General features: G+C 37.3%; 1 protein-coding gene across 1 annotated transcript in view; it reads right to left on the reverse strand.

Annotated features, from left to right (window-relative positions):
* Positions 1–12,218: 12,218 nt before the first annotated feature.
* LOC107565684 (neural-cadherin-like) overlaps positions 12,219–19,260 on the reverse strand; it is a 222,178-nt gene continuing 215,136 nt past the window's right edge. The window contains exons 17-21 of the mRNA XM_016250944.1: positions 18,188–18,471; positions 15,791–17,414; positions 13,882–13,975; positions 12,708–12,892; positions 12,219–12,409 (exon numbers count right to left, since the gene is read on the reverse strand). Of these exons, the coding sequence (XP_016106430.1) occupies positions 12,219–12,409; positions 12,708–12,892; positions 13,882–13,975; positions 15,791–17,414; positions 18,188–18,471 (2,378 nt within the window). The remainder of the gene's footprint in view (positions 12,410–12,707; positions 12,893–13,881; positions 13,976–15,790; positions 17,415–18,187; positions 18,472–19,260) is intronic.

Below are 19,260 nucleotides of genomic sequence, written 5' to 3' on the forward strand. Positions count from 1 at the left end.
CGGTACCATCGAGCATGGCGGAGCAGTCTGCCGCCATGGACGCTCGTGGTGGTGGGCTGGAGTGAGTTGCCGGGAGGGCAGACGAACTCGCTGCCAGTTGCCTGGGATGTGGAGGGACGGTTGCCGTCCGTGAGGGAGCGGAGGAGTCACCCCGTTCGCCGGAGGCCGGAGCCTGCTGCCATCCGCCATGATGGCTGCCCCGAATCCAGAGGAGCGTCGCCGTCCTCGCTCCGTTCACATGGCTCTCGGCCCCGTCCCTCTCGTCACACATAGTTAATGAAGCCCAAGTGCCACCTACAGGCTTGTTATATGAAGTGTAGGCTGGCGAAATGGTGACGTGAAAGGACTTTATTATGTTACCATTTTTTATAATTACGCTGCATTATGAAAGCATCTTATGCTTATCAAGCCTGCATTTATGATCAAAAATACAGAAAAACTGTAATATTGTGAAATATTATTACAATTTAAAATAATGTTTTTCTATTTTAATATACTTTAAAATAAAATGTATTTCTGTGATGCAAAGCTGAATTTTCAGCATCATTAGGCCTGTTCTAGTCTTCAGTGCATGATCCTTCAGAAATCAATTTAATATGCTGATTTATTATCAATGTTGGAAACAGTTATTTGTTATATGTATGGAAACAGCTTAATTTTTTATTTTTTTTAAAACCTGTGATACTTTTTTGGGGTTCATTGATAAATAAAAAGTTAAAAAGAACAGCATTTATTCAAAATAGAGATGTTTTCTAACAATATCAATCTTTACTATAACTGTTTATATCAATTTAAAAATCCTTGCTGAATAAAAACTAATTTATTTAAAAATAATAATAATAATAATACTGACCTCAAGCTTTTGAACGGTAGTGTACACTGTTAAAAAAGTTATATTTTAAATAAATGCTTTTCTTTTTTAAGTTTTTATTCATCAAATAATCTTGAAAAAAGTATCACAGGTTTCCAACATTGATAATAAATCAGCATTGCATAAAATGTATTTTAAAGTATATTAACATTTTGATCAAATAAATGCAGGGTTGATGACCATAATTTAATACTTGGAATGTCCCTATTTTACATTTGAGCCCCTGCCCCTGAGGAGCTCTCTGCACGTCTCTGAAGGTCATGTCATGCAATGGAGATTGGGAAAAAGGTGTAATAGAACTGTATGTTTGTCAGTCTCCCCTGTAAAATATACAGGTGTGGAAGGTTTGTGCATGTGTGTGTAATGGGAGGTGGCAGTGTGATCTCGATAGGTACTGAGGTAAATAGGTCAACACATCAATTATAAAATAGGCAAATGTGCAATTTCATTTTTTAAATGCCCCCTTTGGAAGAAATCAGGCCGGTATTTATGATACATTTTTGCTCTGCATTTTTAATTTCCCTGCAGGAAAGAAAAATCCTCCATATCACAAGCAACAATTAGAATACAACTCACATCTGCAACCACATCTCAGATATCATTAGGAGCTTCCACATGGCAGCTGCTCTCTTGATTTGTATCTAAATCAACCCATACATACTAAAACACTGAGTTTATAAATCACTGCTAAGCATCCAGCAGTGCCCTAGCTAACTGTTACAATCTTATCGTATCATATTGTCAACTCACATTTTTTACCATCTCTCTGTCATTTTCAGGTCTATCTTACCATTAGGGAAGCGAAATATAAATCTGAACAACAGGCTTCACAGGGTTGATGAATTTCTTAAAACAGCTCTGGCCAATATTTAAAAAACAACAACTGGAAATGTAAATTTAGCTACTGATCTCTGCATTTCTGCAGTTTTGGGGTTGATATATATTCCTGTTCCAATCAACATGGGAAGGCACAATTATCAGAGACAACTCAATCCAGCTATTCTAATCAAACTTGCATATGCATTTGAAGGACTGAATTAGCTATGCAAGAATTAGCATGATTAGAAGATCTGGCTCATTACATTTTAACTGGAAGTGATGTATGACAACGCTGCCCAGCTTTGCACTTAAACATACATAGATTACATAAAGAAACATCACTGCTAATTAGAACTACATTTTCCAGTGTAGGCAGATACACAACTTCCTGCTCGGAAACAAAACGTGAAACAGAAAAAAAAATGTTGTTCAAAATATTCAATATGAGACCTGGATCAATTTGTTCAATTACAGCCACAGCTAAATAATCGATCATGTCTTTTTACACTTTCAAAGAGGCCCATGAACGTGATATGGAGATGAGGCATCTATGCATCTAAGTGCATGTTTATTGTTAGCTTCAGACAGTTTCATCAAGCAACAATTCTCAACCTAATGTAATGTTTACACACTGTGCTTGGTTGTTTCCTCAAAGTTCTTGCATATGCTCAGGAACCTGCTGCAGATTACAGACTGCTAAAGGAAGTCTGTTATAAACATCTCACTGCTTGTCACCTTCACTTTTTCTCCATATGCGAAGTGAAATAAAGTAATTTGAGTAAGCTCTTGAGCTCTCAAAAGAAAATCTGTACTTTCTCACCTGTATCCACTCTGCGTGTCCACACAGACTCCTCCGTTGTGGCAGGGGGTTCTGGGATAGACGGAGCAGCTCTGGTGGAGGTTTTCACGTGCTGAGCAGCTGCAGACAGCTGTGGCTTCCACAGTCACTGACACCAGAGCCATGCTGCCCGAGTCAACCACTGTCGGCTTGTCAGTCACGCTCAGATGGCTGGTGCAGCCCCCTCCTCCCCGACAATCAGCATCCACACACTCATCTACATGAACCTGGGTCACGTTGACTTGAAGAAAAGACTGGAGCTGGATGGGAAAGGGAAATGGAAACAGAGAAAGTAAGTACATCACTTGTGAAGCGCTGCCATAATGATGAAAGAAAAATATGACAGAACAAACTAAAAGAGAGCAAAGAACATATGTGACTATTATTTTGAGTCATTTTGACCCAGAATCACGATTTTGAGTTGAAATAATCGTGTTTCTACTCTAAACTGCTGTTAAGAAATAATGTAAGGTTTCATTTTATATAATATCGTATCTTTTCATAGCTGAAACACTGATTGGGTGATTATGTATCTTTGTATAATATATCTTATACTTTGTATAAGTATCTTTGAACATCCCTTCTGAGGGTCATTCATGTTATTTTTGTGCTATAATTAGTAGTAAAAGAATATCGGATATGTCATACCACATTAAAGCGTTCACCCAAAAATGAAAATTCATCATTTCCTCACACTCATGTTGGTCCAATCCCAAACCAGACATTGGTTAATCTTCAAAACACACATTAAGCCTGATAGGTTTCTGTCCCTCCATTGAAAGTCCAGGTAACCAAAACTTAAATTGAGCAGTTTAATCCAAGTCTTGTGAAGAGACGTTTATTTACATCTAATAAATGGATTAGTTTTATGATGCCTTTATAACCTTTTTAGATCTTTTAGGTTTTATAAACCAAAATCTTGTGGGTTAGGTACAACAAGAGTGTGAGTAGATGACAAAATTTAAAATTTTGGTGAACTATCTCTTTAAAGGGCATCAAAATTACATTTATTGTTTCAGTTTTGTAATAAAATAATTTGTCATAATTTGTAGAATTTGAGACTTATCAAACATATCAAAACACAAAGTCCCCCCCCCCTTTATAAATGTGTTTCTCAGTAAGCATTTCATTGTAACTTCCATGCTAGCCCAGTCTGGTTTTTGCTGGTTACATGGTTAGAGCTGGTCTAGTTGGTCAGAAAACTAGGAAGGTCTTCCTCATGAAGCTCATTGACCAAGGGAGTCTTGCTGGTTAACCTACTTAGACTGCTAGGCCAGTATCACAGCAATCCAAACCAATCTTTTCAGCTGAGCTAACCTAAAATTAGCATTCATATAGCAAAACAAGTACAACCAAGTTACCAAAAAGACCCCAAACCCACTTGCTCGTATTGCATTGAGGTGCATTAAGAGTCAATGGTGCACGCTTACTCTATTTCATTCATGGACACACTGCGCACTCCAGAGCCTCTGCTTTTCCACAAGCACATAAACGGCGTGCAGATACCCCATGTCCACAAAACCTCTTAACTTTCACACCATTTATTCAAATACAACGTCTGAAGTGGTGCAGTTTGCTCAGGGGACTGAGCAGTCACACAGTGATTGACCTGTCCTCCACTAACTCATGCGGTCAGCACACTTAAAGGGAAATAAAGGGGTGAAGAAACCAGAGATAGAGAGATACAGACAGAGAGAATATAGAGACAGATGTGCAAGGTGATAACTGCTCCAAGATTAGCTGGGACCTATTTGCTGGGACACTATTCTGACTTGGCGGTTGCTCATGGAGAGTTATTTCCTACACAGCCGCTGTGGCACAGGGCTGTGGGTGATTGATGATGCTGGTTTTGTTGATTTTATGTGTGATCTGAAGGGGAAACTCTCAGGGAGCACAGGGGTAGGGTGAAATGTGCACAACAGGAGTGGACAGGAAAATGTCACAATGTGTTATGGTGGGGTGAGAACAGAAATAGTGGGAGCAGCGTTAGGCCTCTGAAACAGTCTTATGTTAAATAAAAATGAACATATAATATTAAATAAAAGAAGAAATAAAGTGTACATGAGGAATATGTGGGAGAACTGAAAGGGCACAATAATGAGATGCTCACTGACTTCCCTGAGTGCCCTGCAGATGATGGAAATGGCAGGCGATCTGCAGGTTGGTGCTTAGGGTGTTGCAATATACCGGTACTGACGATAACCATGATATTTAAAATATTAAATATTCATATGTTGATACTACATATACAATAATATTGTAAATAATCCACTTGCAGTAACCAGCAATTAAACGTAGCAGGTGACAGTTTTGCACCTTAACACATGTTGCCACCTGTCATAAAATGGAAAAAGATGATGACAACACAGTGTGTAGATACTAGTGCTACACAAAATCATGTTGGAAGAGATGAAACTTATACAATAAGATAAAAGTAAGATAAGTAAGTAAGATAAAAGTTAAAAGATAAAAGTTAGCTCGCCAGTGTGTTTATTTTATTTTTTTAAGACAGGGGGTTAGTATGCACCACAGTCAGCAGGAAATGCAAAGATGAATGCCTATTTTTTTTTTATACAGTAGAGTATCATTATAAAGAATAATTAGAGTTCGTAATGATGCAGACAAAATCTGATATTGTGACTGCCCTAGTTGGTGTACCTTAGCAGCATTCATAGCCCCCTTTCTTTCTTTGTGCACAAACACCTTTGCGTATGCACACAGGACGAAACGGGTATATTGAAGAGAGCTGCGTTCAGCATTTAATGGCACCATTAACTTCAGATCCACCTCATCACACATTGCCACGTCAGTCACGACTGACGTAACGTAGAACGTGACTGACTGAAAGGGAACTGACAATCAATCAATCAATCATACAAGGCCAGTATTAAAATGATATATTACTTCTGTGGAAAAAACAAAAAACAAAAAAACAACACTAAAAGTAAAATCACTACTTTCAAATGCTAGGCATTACAACATTATAATTGTTATATACAACACTATATAATTGGATTTAATATATCATTATATATGATATAATTATAATTATATGTTGTAATGCTCTTTTTAGCAGCATCATATGACCCCTTTAAACATTCACCCACACACACTTGACTCTCTCTCCCTATTTTCATGGTTCTGGGTATTTATGGACACACAAATGCACACATACACACAAATGCACACACACACACACTCACCCACACCCACACACACACACACAATGTGGATCCTCCACTGAGCATTCAAGTCTGACTCCCACGTTCATGCCTGCTTGAGGAGGCGATTTGCATGTATTACCTCGGACGTTAAACACTGCAACTCTGAGGTCTCGCATTTCATTTTGCACTCGCAGACAACTAATAAACCATTAGTTTATGTTAGGCAGTTAGGCTCAGGTAACAGGAGCTTATACAGCAGAGAAGATACACCCACTCCCTTGTCTAATCCTTCTTCTGGTTGCTCTCATTTCTCTTTCTCACTCTCTGTTTATTGCTCTCTCTCCCTATTCCTGGAGGAGAGCGTGGAACTTCTTGCCCGTCTCCTGCTCGATCGTACTGTCAGCTCATTTCTCAGAGGCCCTCTGGGGTGCCCGTCGGGATTGGAACTACAATACCCAGAATTCCCTAAGGGGAAACTATTCCAGAGGCTCAATGATAGCACATGATAACACCCAAGAGATATACAAAGTGGGATCTACATGCACACATAAACAGGCAAACTGGTAGGATGGTTGAAGTTTGTTTTGTGCTCCCTGCTTACAGGCACTAATCTTCATGTTGGACCAGTGACCTTTTTCATGTTTCTGTTGTATGATTCAAAATAGTGTGTATTTCTTAAACATTTGATTTGTGAAGAATGGGTTCAACAACCGCCAAAAGGTGTTTTGGTGAGTGAGCGAGAGGCATGGTGAGGTGTGGAACCGATCCTGTTATACATGACTGAGCTTTTTCTTTTTTTCAAAAATAAAGAGTAGAGGTCTTCTCTTGCAAGAGTAGGGAAAACAAGAAAAAAAAAGCAAAACAAAAGAAATAGTGTGGGTGTGCACGAGTCAACAATTGCCTGAATAAAGTCGAACAAAAGGGCAGAGGCCAAATGCACTGCCTTCGTGTTTGATTTGTAATTACGAAGATTTCTGCAAAAGCTGAGGTGATGAGACGCGGTTTTGAGAAAAGCCAGTTTGAAATGGCTCTGACAGCGAAGATCCAGCTGAAAGCTTTAAAATAATTGTATTTCCTCTCCTTCATAATGTGCACTCAAATAGAGTGGGAAATTCATTGGCATCTGATTAAATGTAGAGAACGGCTGTAATTGTTCTTCGTTCATCCTCATCGGTTCCTTCTGCATCTTGACCTGCTCACTATAAGTAGGTGCACTATTTCTCGAACATGCCATTTTAGTCTTATGAGAACAATTTTTTTTTTGCAAACTTGTTGTAGTTTTGTCTGCTGAAGACCTAAATGCAAGCTTGCATTTGAACTGATTCACCCTCATATTTCACAACAAATAACAAGCTTCCCTGGAATTTTTTCCCCCCATGTTTGGTTGGTAAAATAAATGTTGTAAATTCAAATCAGAGTGTCTTCCGTGTTTGGAATGGATGTATTCTTGAGTCTATAAGGTAACAATAATATAATAAGATAACCTTGTTTGAAATGGGTTTGGCTAAAATAAAAATTTGGTTTTGTCTATACTACTAGGTACTTATACTATATTGACTGGGTTAAATAGAATTGCATTTCTAAAAAGAGACTAAAATACAATTTTCATTGACTAAAACTAGACTAAATGTCATCAGTTTTCGTCGACTAAAACTAGTCTAGACTAAAAAGAGTATGAACGTGACTAAAACTAATAAAAACTAAAATGACAGTTTCACACAAAGACTAGACTAAAACTAAAACAGGCCACCAAAAACAACACTAGTTGTCAGTGACTTTCCTCTGTGAACCCCTCACCCATAAGAAAATATAATAAACTATAGTTTCTTACAAAGTGACTATAAGTAACTTTGAAAGTATACATCAACTTATTCTACTAACCCTAACATAAAACTCTACTAATAATATAATAAGTTAGTTGACATGTAGTTTCAAAGTTATAGTTAGTAGAATGTCTAAAAACATTTTAGAATACCTTCCTAATATACAAAGTTGTGTGTATAAGAATTTTATATAATAATTATTTTAAAGAAATTGATACTTTTATTCCGCAAGTCTGCATACAATTGATCAAATGTGACAGAAAAGGCACTTATAATGTTGCAAATAAAAATTATATTTCTAATAAATATAATACTTCATCGATCAGCACAGCTGTTTTCAACTGATAGTAATAATAAATGTTTCTTGAGCAGCAAACCGGCATATTAGATTGATTTCTGAAGGATCAAGTGACACTGACGACTGGAGTAATGACTGAAAAAATTCAAAATTATTTTAAATTGTAATAATATTTCACAATATTACTGTTTTTGACTATTTTTGACCAAATAAATGCAGCCTTCGTGGACATAAGACATTATTTTAAAAATAAACTCTTGCTGACACCAAACATTTGAATAGTAGTATATACAACATACTTTTCAGTTGTAGAAGCTTTAATAATCCTCAGAGGACACAGCATATTTAATTGAACTAGAATGAAAATTATGGGCAAAAAATACAGTCAGTTCAACATAGTGTAATGTTTTCCCAAGGTTTTTGTTGTTGTTCTTTTAAATTTGTTGAAATATTTTCCATTCTGACAGCTAAATAGTCACACCCAGGTACACAACATATTGAATGGACACTACTAATAATCCTTAAGGCCTTGTTTTTGTTTTGCGTCAAATTACATGTGGTGTCTATGTGGTGTATAAATTCTATAACTTAAGCTGTGTTTGTGTCTCTGTTTTACTCTCGCAGCCCTATATCCCCACTCTGACGGCAGTCTTTCAATTCCCTGTGCAGCATAGACCTGAATTTTCCGCGAAGTGAATCATTAGTGCTTGAAGACTGTCAATCATGGAGGTTTAGGTGGGGGCAAGGAAGGAAACTGTGATTAACTTTTGGGGGGGTGCAGGAAGGGTGGATGTCTGCTCCCATCAGGAGCTGTGTGTGAAGAGGAGACTCATCATGACAGCTGGGAACAGCCTCACACCTGGCTTTGATCCAAGCCCAGATCAAACCTGCTTCCCTTCCCACGGGCATTAAGCAATGTATGTGCTTAACACCTTTTCTGGATGTTAAACACACACACACACACACACACCTAAACTTAAAAATATACAGGGTACCACGGGGATATATGAAAATAGGGCTGTCAAAAAATATATAATAATTTCTGTGTATTTGTGATGATAGAAAAATAGATTAATTCGTTTTTTTTTTTCTTCTATTTTATCGATTGACTAAGAACAATCTATATGGCATTTTCCACAAACAGGGTACAAAATAAGGATTCACTCAATTTTTTTAAACAAATTATCAATTAAAGGAGGATCTAACCCTTCAAAGAATGCTAAACATCAATTTCAGGAAGTAAAACTTGAAAAAAAATATATATTTATACAAATGTATTATAATTTTATATAATTATAATAAATGTATAAAAATGGATATATATTGAATTGCATTACATGTATGCATGCACACACACACATTTTTATTCTTATTATTTTTTATGAGGTTTATAGTTTTTGTAACCCTCTTTACAAAATCTGGCATGTCTAAACACAGTTGTTTAATTTTGCAATAGCAAAATAGACCTATATTTTATTCATTTAAAACTAGCTATGTTCACATGCAAGGTTGATTTTATTTTAGATAATACTTTATCAAACATTTCTAAGAGATCCCACAACAATATGAAATAAATAATTAAACAAACAAACAGAACAACTGTGGAACACCAAAGTGTACTGCGTTTGGCGGAATTGTGCCACTTGCATGCATGCATAACGAACGAACAGAAAGTAAAATACACGCGTTTAAAAAGGCAAGAATACATATATACAAATAGGCGCATTTATAATGCAAGTGTTTTTAAAATGCAGTGAAACCCACTCTGAGACAAAGAACCAAAGAGAATATTTATACTCATAAACAGATGGAAACACACACACACACACACACACACACACACACACACAGAGCTTAAATTAGAGGTTTAGCTTTTGTGGCTTGGGGACAGTGTGGCTGGTCAATATGTCTTTGTGAATTGGTGAGCTACCGAATTAATGCCAATATTTTCCCAGTTTCTCTTTTTAATGATACTTCAAAGTCCTGTTGGGGTGGAAAACTCAGGGTTAGTCAAGGAGATGAGGATCAAAACATTAGACATTAAAATTTTTTAAAGATAAGTCCAAACTGGCTAAGCAGTCAGAAGCCTCAAAAGTTCAACATCAAAAAGCTTTTCATGTTGCGTGTCCTGCAGAATGTGGGAGTTTATGTATAAATGTGTGTATGTGTGTGCCCTGTTTGTGTACAGGCAGAGCAGAGGTTATGGGAATAAGCTTGTGTGAGTTTGTGCGCACGTGTTCGATTATCTCTATGAGCTAGCATGGGTGTCTAAAGAACTTCTGCACATGCTTTCCCTCATATTTCACTTTACAATCAGTTCACTTCCAGAGATGCACAGAGCAAGCTATAATCTCAAAGCAGCAGCATTAAACAGGCCTTACAACTCTCCATTGCCTTCAACATTTGCTCCTGAAATGGGATTCCAAATGTCAAGGAGGCAGTAAATAGTACGAAATTCAAACTTTCAGTTAGACCAGAATTCAATGCATGTTGAGACAAGGCTCCAGAGAAATAAACATCTTAAGTATTTGGCAAGAACATTAACCCATACCTCAGTTGACTGATGCCATTTTCATGTGCATTTTAAACAATGCCTGAAGTACTGACGTCCCCTTCTGAAACCGAAAGCCTTGTTTTGAACCTTGTTTGTTTTTTGCAAACTGTTGCAATTCTAGGGACCATAAAACTTTCGAGGCGTTAAATATAAAATTCCAGACTCCCCAAAGGACTCAAGGTGACTGAGTGTGAAACAATTCCAACACTAGGCTAATGTCCAATTTGCCAAACACTGTCGCATAGCAACTCACCACAGCAAAAAATATAAATATCACCTCTAAATAAATGCATGTTTCTTTTCTGAACAGATATTTGTATACATATCAAACTCCTTAAGACTAAAATTTACAGAATCATTATAATTTCTCCCTAAATACTGCCCTTAAAAGCCTAGCTCATCATCACTATTAATTAGAGAGAATTGTGCACTCTCCTACTTGGCCTTCGTGTGTAGAATATAATTGCTGAATATAAAACAATAATAAATAAATAATAAGGGTGTAATTTAGCCATACTCATGATTATTTTACCATGAACACTTCCAGATAAAATAAGTTTCTTTAAATAATGCCTTTAATTCAAATTGTTTTGGCAACACAATATCCTGGAGGGTTAATAGTAAACCGCCACATTATTTAGTTTAAAGACTAAACAGACATATGGGACAAATATCTAACTGCACAGACCACGGTAGATTATCGGATAAAACTATGAAACCGCAATAAAAGTAACTCAGATTGTTTTTAATGCCACATATAATCCTACTTCAATTAGGGATTGTAAGAGATTATAGAAAGGAGAGGCATTTACATACACACTGTGGTTACAAGACATTTGCAAAGTTATTTGTGAAGTCACAGTAAGCAGTAATAAAAACTGCTTGCTGTTGTTCCATGCGTGCCATAAAATCAGTTGCATTGCTGAAATCTAAGAAAAATCTCTTTATAGGCTTATGAGTTTGCTTCTATTACATTTTATATTCTGTCTTCCCATCTCCCACAAGACCTTTTCCCCCAACTTATTAGTCTTAAAACTACAAAAACCTTATCTATAGTCCATTTCATTTCAGCTCAGTCTTGTTTTCATTAAAACACTGACTGTCATAATGTCACCAAAGTCAATATGCCCATGAGTTTTACTGCTATAACATGGCACACAATCAACACAGATTCTGATTCCAGGCCCAAACCATCAAACCATTTTAATGTCTCTGACTGAAATAAGCAGTGGACACAGACTCAGCTCAAGTCTCAACAGTGTTGTATACAGAGTGCCATTCATTATCAGTCAAATTAGTTTCAGAGCCTTTAACTATAATGATTTAAATTGGAAGTTACATTTACAGCAGCATTACATCCACACTATTTAATCAATTTGCATTCCAAAAATACTAAATAATATAGTTTTACTGTAGGCAATCTTAGGTTTCAAACTTTTAGTTCTGCACAAACAAAATGATGCATCAGAGCTGCCATTGTCATAAACCTGAGCCTGCATCTTGTTTCTTGTTGACTGTGCATAAGTACCAAAGCATGACAGAACTTCAGTGCGTTTGCAGTATCAAGGCAGCTATAGTTGTTTAAAGGTATGCAGGAAAGACAAGACCAGTGAAAATGCAATATGGAATTATTATGACACCATTGCTGAATGCTTTAAATACATATATCATTCTATTATTCTATGTAAATCAAGAGGAGATTTTTCAGACTTTAATCTTACTTAAAAAAAAAAAGAAGAAGAATCTGCAGATTATTGGAGAGAAGAAAAAATAAGAAAAATTCACAAGTGTAAAAGTCGGCACTGATTACTGATCAGCTGAAATCTCATTTAAATGTCAAACAGCACTATGTCATGCTGTCATGAGGTAAACATCACCTGTACCTGCTAATCTCAGAGAGGCTGAGTTGTAGATGGCATCGTCCCGTAGCTCTCTCGCATTCACCTTCACGCTAGAGACGGCATCCGGCCACAGCCCATCTGACACTCGAACCTGAAAGTCATAACTCCCAGGAGGAGCGTTCTCCTTTAGCATGAGGAACCCTGTCCGCTTGTTCAGGATAAAATAACTGCAGGTAGAAAATTGGATTAAAGTATTAAAATATTGATGTCTGACTGGATATACACACACACACACACACACACACACACACACACACATATATATATATACAACTCTAAAACCTTTTCAGAGAAGACATTGCAAAAACCATTGGAGAGAAGAAAAAATAAGAAAAATTCACAAGTGTAAAAGTCGGCACTGATTACTGATCAGCTGAAATCTCATTTAAATGTCAAACAGCACTATGTCATGCTGTCATGAGGTAAACATCACCTGTACCTGCTAATCTCAGAGAGGCTGAGTTGTAGATGGCATCGTCCCGTAGCTCTCTCGCATTCACCTTCACGCTAGAGACGGCATCCGGCCACAGCCCATCTGACACTCGAACCTGAAAGTCATAACTCCCAGGAGGAGCGTTCTCCTTTAGCATGAGGAACCCTGTCCGCTTGTTCAGGATAAAATAACTGCAGGTAGAAAATTGGATTAAAGTATTAAAATATTGATGTCTGACTGGATATACACACACACACACACACACACACACACACACACACATATATATATACAACTCTAAAACCTTTTCAGAGAAGACATTGCAAAAACCAACAGCCAATAAATAAACAATAAAAAGCAAAAGTGTAAATCTAACAGATCAATGAACACACAATTCAGTGTCATTTGAAATGTGGCTAGAGTGAATGCACTTCAATAAATGTTTAGTGGAAGCTAAGAGATGATTTAGAAGGTGAATCCTTGGGTTGTGAGTGTTTCCTTTTCTAGCATATTGCAACAAATTGTGAACAGCAGATGAATGGCACTGAAATATAGATTTCACTGACCTAAAAATCTAAACTAGTCTCAACCCAACAACTTCCCAAAACTGAAAAGCACAATTTATAGGTCAACTTCTGACCTCAGCTTCAAATAAATATTTACACTTAAGCTTGCTGAATGTACACATGCATAGAAAATCTATAGAAAGGATGAAGGAAAACAAATTCCAGTTACAAGCTAAAACATATTTCAATGAATTAATTCATTTTTGTTTCCAAATGGAGTAAAAATTTTGATCTATATTCTCTTTTTAATCTTTCTCAAAGACACGTGTTCTCGCCGTGTACTGAAGATTCTGAGAGAGCAAGAGCACAGGTGTGCTATGTGCTCAAGACATCTAAAATCATTGTATACTCCTCTCCAGTAAAGTGTACAACATCAATAGAGAAGAGCAAGAGAGGAAGAGAGATGCTGGGATGTGTGAAAAAAGGGTTTGACATTGTTCTTTAGAGATCTCTTGACCCATTTAAATAACACAAAGAGTGCAGGAAAAATGTGTATGGTGCTGGGAGACGAGTATAAACATGCTAACCATGTGGAGGGGATGATGCAACGATGTGGACAGAAAGGAAAAGGATGTAGAAAGAATGAGGAGTAGAGAAGAAAAAGAAGGTCTCACTTAGGAACATGTCCCTCGAAGGCATACGTCTTGTTATCCCAGTCATCTGGATCTGGTGAGTAAACCTTCCCCAGTACATTGGTTGGCATTCTCCCTGTCATTAAAAAAAATTACATTCAGCACAGTCCGCAGATATATGTCTACTGACAACTGTAAGCTGATGCTGTCTGCATTACAGTTCCAAATCAATTCTTCTGTTTTTTATTTTATTTTAGTTCTTTCAAAGGCCCTAATAGCCTACAAAAGCAAATTAATCAAAACCCACAGACACTGATCAAGCAAAGAATTGTGACAAACAATAAGATAAAAATGACAATGTTCATGTTTTTTCACTAAATTACCTTTTATTATTTATGGAAATCATGCTTTCTTTCTCCTGCTCTTTCTGCACACACACATACTGTACAAGCACGCAGACAGAAACATATATGCACGCAGAAACTTGTTGCCAGTGCTGCCCTGCAATTTACTTTTTCAATAAAATAGTTTCACAACTGAAAAGCCACATGACATCTCTCCGTAGCAGGGTAGTAAGGTTGCTGTTTTTGAAGCAGGTAAACCTACAGCTTACAAATGTTAAACTCTCTCTTTCTCTTATAATCACATCCAGTATCAATGACTCAAGCCCCCGTTACTAACCCTAAAAGTACTAACCCTAAAATTTTGGAATTATCAGCGGGGGCTCAACCTATCAATCTTGGGATGGGATTTATAAGAAATTATTTCTACACAAAATAGTGTTTTAAGGCCAAAAAGAAAAATAACACCTCTGAACAATGTTTGGAGGTATGGTAACCATGGCATAAGCAGGATAATCGGTAGCCGCTGAATAAATGATAAAAATATAGATAAAATGTTTGCAATGGCCTGGGCCCGGGCTACTTTTGAGGTCTGGTACAAATATGACATACAAAAATATATTGACTACAGATCTACAGCTATTCTCAATCCTTAAGGAATAGCGTGAGGCTTGCAGTAGAATAGACAAAGCTACAATAGACTCTACCATTCACAAGTTTGAAGTGAGTAAATTTTTTTTTGGTAATTAATAAATAATACTTTTATGCAGCAATGATGGATTAAACTTTTGTCACCAAAAAACAAACAAACAAACAAAAAAAAAAAACTTTCAAATAAATGCTGTTCTTTTTCTATTCACGAGAAAATCCTGAAAGTAATGTATCACATTTTCCACAAAAATATTAAGCAACAGAACTGTTTTCAAGATTGATAATAATAACAATAAATGTTCCTTGAGCATCAAATCAGCATATTACAAAGGTTTCTGAAAAAAATCATGTGACACTGAAGACTGGAGTAAATTCAGGACTGAAAATTCAGCTTTGCCATTATGGAATAATATACATTAAATTACATTAATTAGAAATAAAATATAATAAAATATAAAACAGTTATTTTAAAATGTAATAAAATGTCCTCAATATTATATTGTTACATTATATCAATCAAATAAATGCAGCCTTGGTGAGTATAAGAGACTTCTTTAAAAAAACATTAAATAAAAGCTTACTGACCCCAAATTGTTGAATGGTAGTGTATTAAACATGCATATAAACCAGGAAAATAAATATATAAATAATGTATGCACACCATTTTAATATAACCATCTCCTGTGTTATTTCTCTATCATAGAATTCTAGTTTATTCTAACTTTGAATAAACAACCAGCTTTTTGAAGATTTATTATATTTATGATATAAATGGTTTATACAAACAATCATAAACAATTAAAATAAATTAAGAAACTACTGATTTAACAGATAAACTCACACACCAAATATTACACTCGATTTAAATGAAATTGTATCAGCCCATTTAATTAAACGTAATTTAACCATTACTGACCCTTTTATCTGCTAGTACATATTTATATTGTTGAAGCCATTACCTCTGTGACAGTTGATGAACACTTTCTTCTGTCCAGCTATATGGGCATGGTCATTCTCGTCGCCGATGGTGATAGTGAGTGTGTTTGTGACGGTCTTTGGTGGACTGCCGCTATCAGTCATAATGACAGGTAGTAGAAACTCTTTCTGTCTTTCCCTGTCGAAGGCTCTCAGGGCGGTGATGGTGGCAGTGTCATTCCCATTATCCTGCAGGCGGAAATCATTGCTGTAACGATACTCCAGAGGCACAGAGAAGGAAAAGGGTGAGCCATTCTCCTCTGAATCTCGGTCCATGGCTTTTAGTAATGTGGAGCTCTGGTTAAGCCGCACAACCTGTGGGCCCAAAAAGTTCTCCCACACTATTGGTGCGTATGCAGCCTCAAACTCAGGGCCGTTGTCGTTGACATCCAGCAGAGCCATCTGGATAGTTGCGGTGCCAGTCAACGGTGGCGTGCCGTGGTCTGTCGCAAGTATAACCAAATGATGCTGTGCGACCTTTTCCCGGTCCAGCTCACTAGCCACAGTGACCAACCCTGACTGGTCCACAGAAAACAGATGGTAAGGATCAGACTCTGAAGCAATGCTATAAGTGATCTCACGATTCAACCCCGAGTCCAAATCACTGGCAGCCACACTCGCCACGCTAGTTCCTGGAGCGACATCCTCTCGTACGGCTGGAAGCTGTATAAAGTGAGGAATGAAGACCGGCACGTGGTCGTTGCAGTCTTCGATCTCAAGAGTGCAGTGCAGCAGGCTGGAGTACTGCATATCTTCCACTTTTATGGTGAGGTTGAAGCGTTGCTCACCTGGTCTTTCGTAATCCAGATGCTTCTTGAGACGAAGGGTCCCGCGTTGCTCCTGTCGATGACTCACCATGTAAAACTTCTGTTCGGGGTCACCGGCCACCACACTGAAGGTCAGCTGGCCATTCTCTCCAGCATCCGCATCCTCTGCTTCAAGTTCTATGATCAGCGTGTTGGGATCACTGCTCTCAGGGATGCGTACGGAGCACGTGCGGTCCAGGAAACGTGGGACGTGGTCATTGATGTCCGTCACGTGTATAGTCGCGGTAGCCGTTCCTATCATACCTCCACCATCTCGTGCTTCAACCACCAAGACGTACGAATCAGTCTGTTCCCTGTCTAGGCTTGACATTGCCACTGAAACAGTCCCAGTAGCGGGATTGATGCTGAACACATCTGCTCCGTTGTTAGCTCCATTTAGGGCAGCGTTACCCACAATTCTATAGGCCAGCATTGCGTTTTGTCCGACAGCCGCATCATCTAGATCAGTGGCTGTCATCTCCATGACGGAAGTGCCAGGCGGGGAGTTCTCAGATACGTCACCATGGCAACTGTCTGGAGCACAAGCAAAATTAGGAGCGTTGTCGTTTATGTCCCACACGTTGATAATGACATCGGTGAAACCCGTTAGTCCCTCGCCACCCTCATCCGTGGCCAGGACCACAAAACGCCACACTGCCCGGGCCTCACGATCTAATGTTCTCTGAGCATATATCTTCCCCGTGACCTCGTCAATAATGAACTCGCTCTCAGCACCTTGACCATGAAGGGAATATCTCAAAGCCTCCTGGTCAGCATCGTTATCTGGGTCAGATGCTGTTACCTACAAAATCAAAGAGAATATATTAAAACCTCAGTCTGCAACCTCTAACATAAGATCTAATAATCTATCCATTCATCCAACCTTCAATTCATCCATCCGCTCATCCATCTGTCCGCCTATCTGTTAATCTGCTGTATCTATCGGTGCATCCATTCGATAGATATAGCAAAAAAAATAATAAAATAAATAAAAATACTAAATAAATAAAAATAGAAAGAAAGAAACAAAAACTGAACTCAAAACTAATTCTTGACTAAGAAAATTAAAAAAAGTTAGGAAATAAGATTATCTCCACCAACTTTTGTATAAAAAAAACTAAAAAAACATTGAGATTGAAAATGAGCCTCTCACATCTTTGGACAAATAAAGTGATGTCACTAGCTGCAAATTCAGAATTTTAATAATTAACTTTTTTTGGACTTTAATAATTATGCATGAACCTCTAGAGACTCGTTCAAAATGTTGAATGCATTCAACAGAACAAATCAATCACAGTTTTCACTATAATTAAGAAACACAAAATACCCTGACAAGGTAACATAAATGAGTGTTTGGGCAATTTCCAATGAATTGTTGTATTATTCAGTTTCAAAAACCTATTAATGGAAGAATAATGTGGTAAATCACAATTTAGAGCAACTTCTAACATTTTCTTTCTTTTTTAAATTAAGGAATATGGGCCACAAAAAGTTGCTATTTTAAAATAACAAATATATGATCTGAAAAATTGAAAAGAGCTGATATGTACGATAAAGAGAATCTAAAGGCAGTACCTTCAACACAAAGACAGGAGAACCGTCCATCTCCTCTGTCACACTGCCGTAGTACTCGTTCACAGAGAACACAGGTGCCTCATCGTTCTTATTCACAACAGTCACTATTACAGTAGCGTAGTCTTCCCACTTCCCATCGGAGGCCAAGATGTGCAACTTATAGAACTTGTTCTGTTCATAGTCCAATGGCTGGGCAATGAAGATGGTTCCCACCTCGGGCTCCATGTCAAAAACACCTCCCACATTGCCTGATGTAATTTGGTAGCGTAACTTGGCGTTAGCACCTGAAGAATAAGAGCAGTTAATGAAAACAAAGAAAACTTCTAACTTCTAAATTAAATCTTAAGAGGAATAAAGAGGAAAGCAAAGACCTACACTGACACTGATATAAAGGCTACTGAACAAAAGGCTAAAAGTCAGAAACTTCTAAAAGTGGAAAAATTAGCAAAAAAATAAAAATGTATCTATTTAAAATACGATAACAAGCTTTTTGCTGCAGGTGAACAATAAACTGCTTCAATGGCCTTTAGAGGTTATTGTCAAGATTAGCCTTGGAAACTCACCACCATGGAAACATAGACCAATAAACTTCAAATTAGGTGAAGATAAAACTAAATGAAAAATGATATTCATTTTCTAAACATTTTTAACAATGGTCCATGAAAACATTCACTTATTTCTGATTAGTCCTGCACTAAAACTTTGCTTTGTACTTTTGCATAGCTCTTGTCAGACATTCAATCAAAGGTCCATTCAGCTGTCTCTTCTGAAGCACCCAATGTTCAAACTCAAAAGAAAACATAGTGCTCAAGACTCATGTATCTTAAATGTATCTTTTTTTTAATTCTGTCAATGCCACAACCCACCCCCATTCTGTGCATTTGCGCATGCCACTAAGATTTAACTTATTTCTGAATGAAATCATTGACAGTTTAGTTTGATTTAGAAGAAGAAAGGTAAAAAAGTGGAATCAATCCAAATCTCTTTGACTTTCTTTTGCAAAACACAAAATATATTTTGAAGAAAATAGGTGTCTAAAAAACAAAGTTCAAAATATATTATTTTGTGTTTCA

This window comes from Sinocyclocheilus grahami, unplaced genomic scaffold, assembly GCF_001515645.1.
Source record: "Sinocyclocheilus grahami isolate Dianchi unplaced genomic scaffold, SAMN03320097.WGS_v1.1 scaffold1017.1, whole genome shotgun sequence".
Lineage (NCBI taxonomy): Eukaryota > Metazoa > Chordata > Actinopteri > Cypriniformes > Cyprinidae > Sinocyclocheilus > Sinocyclocheilus grahami.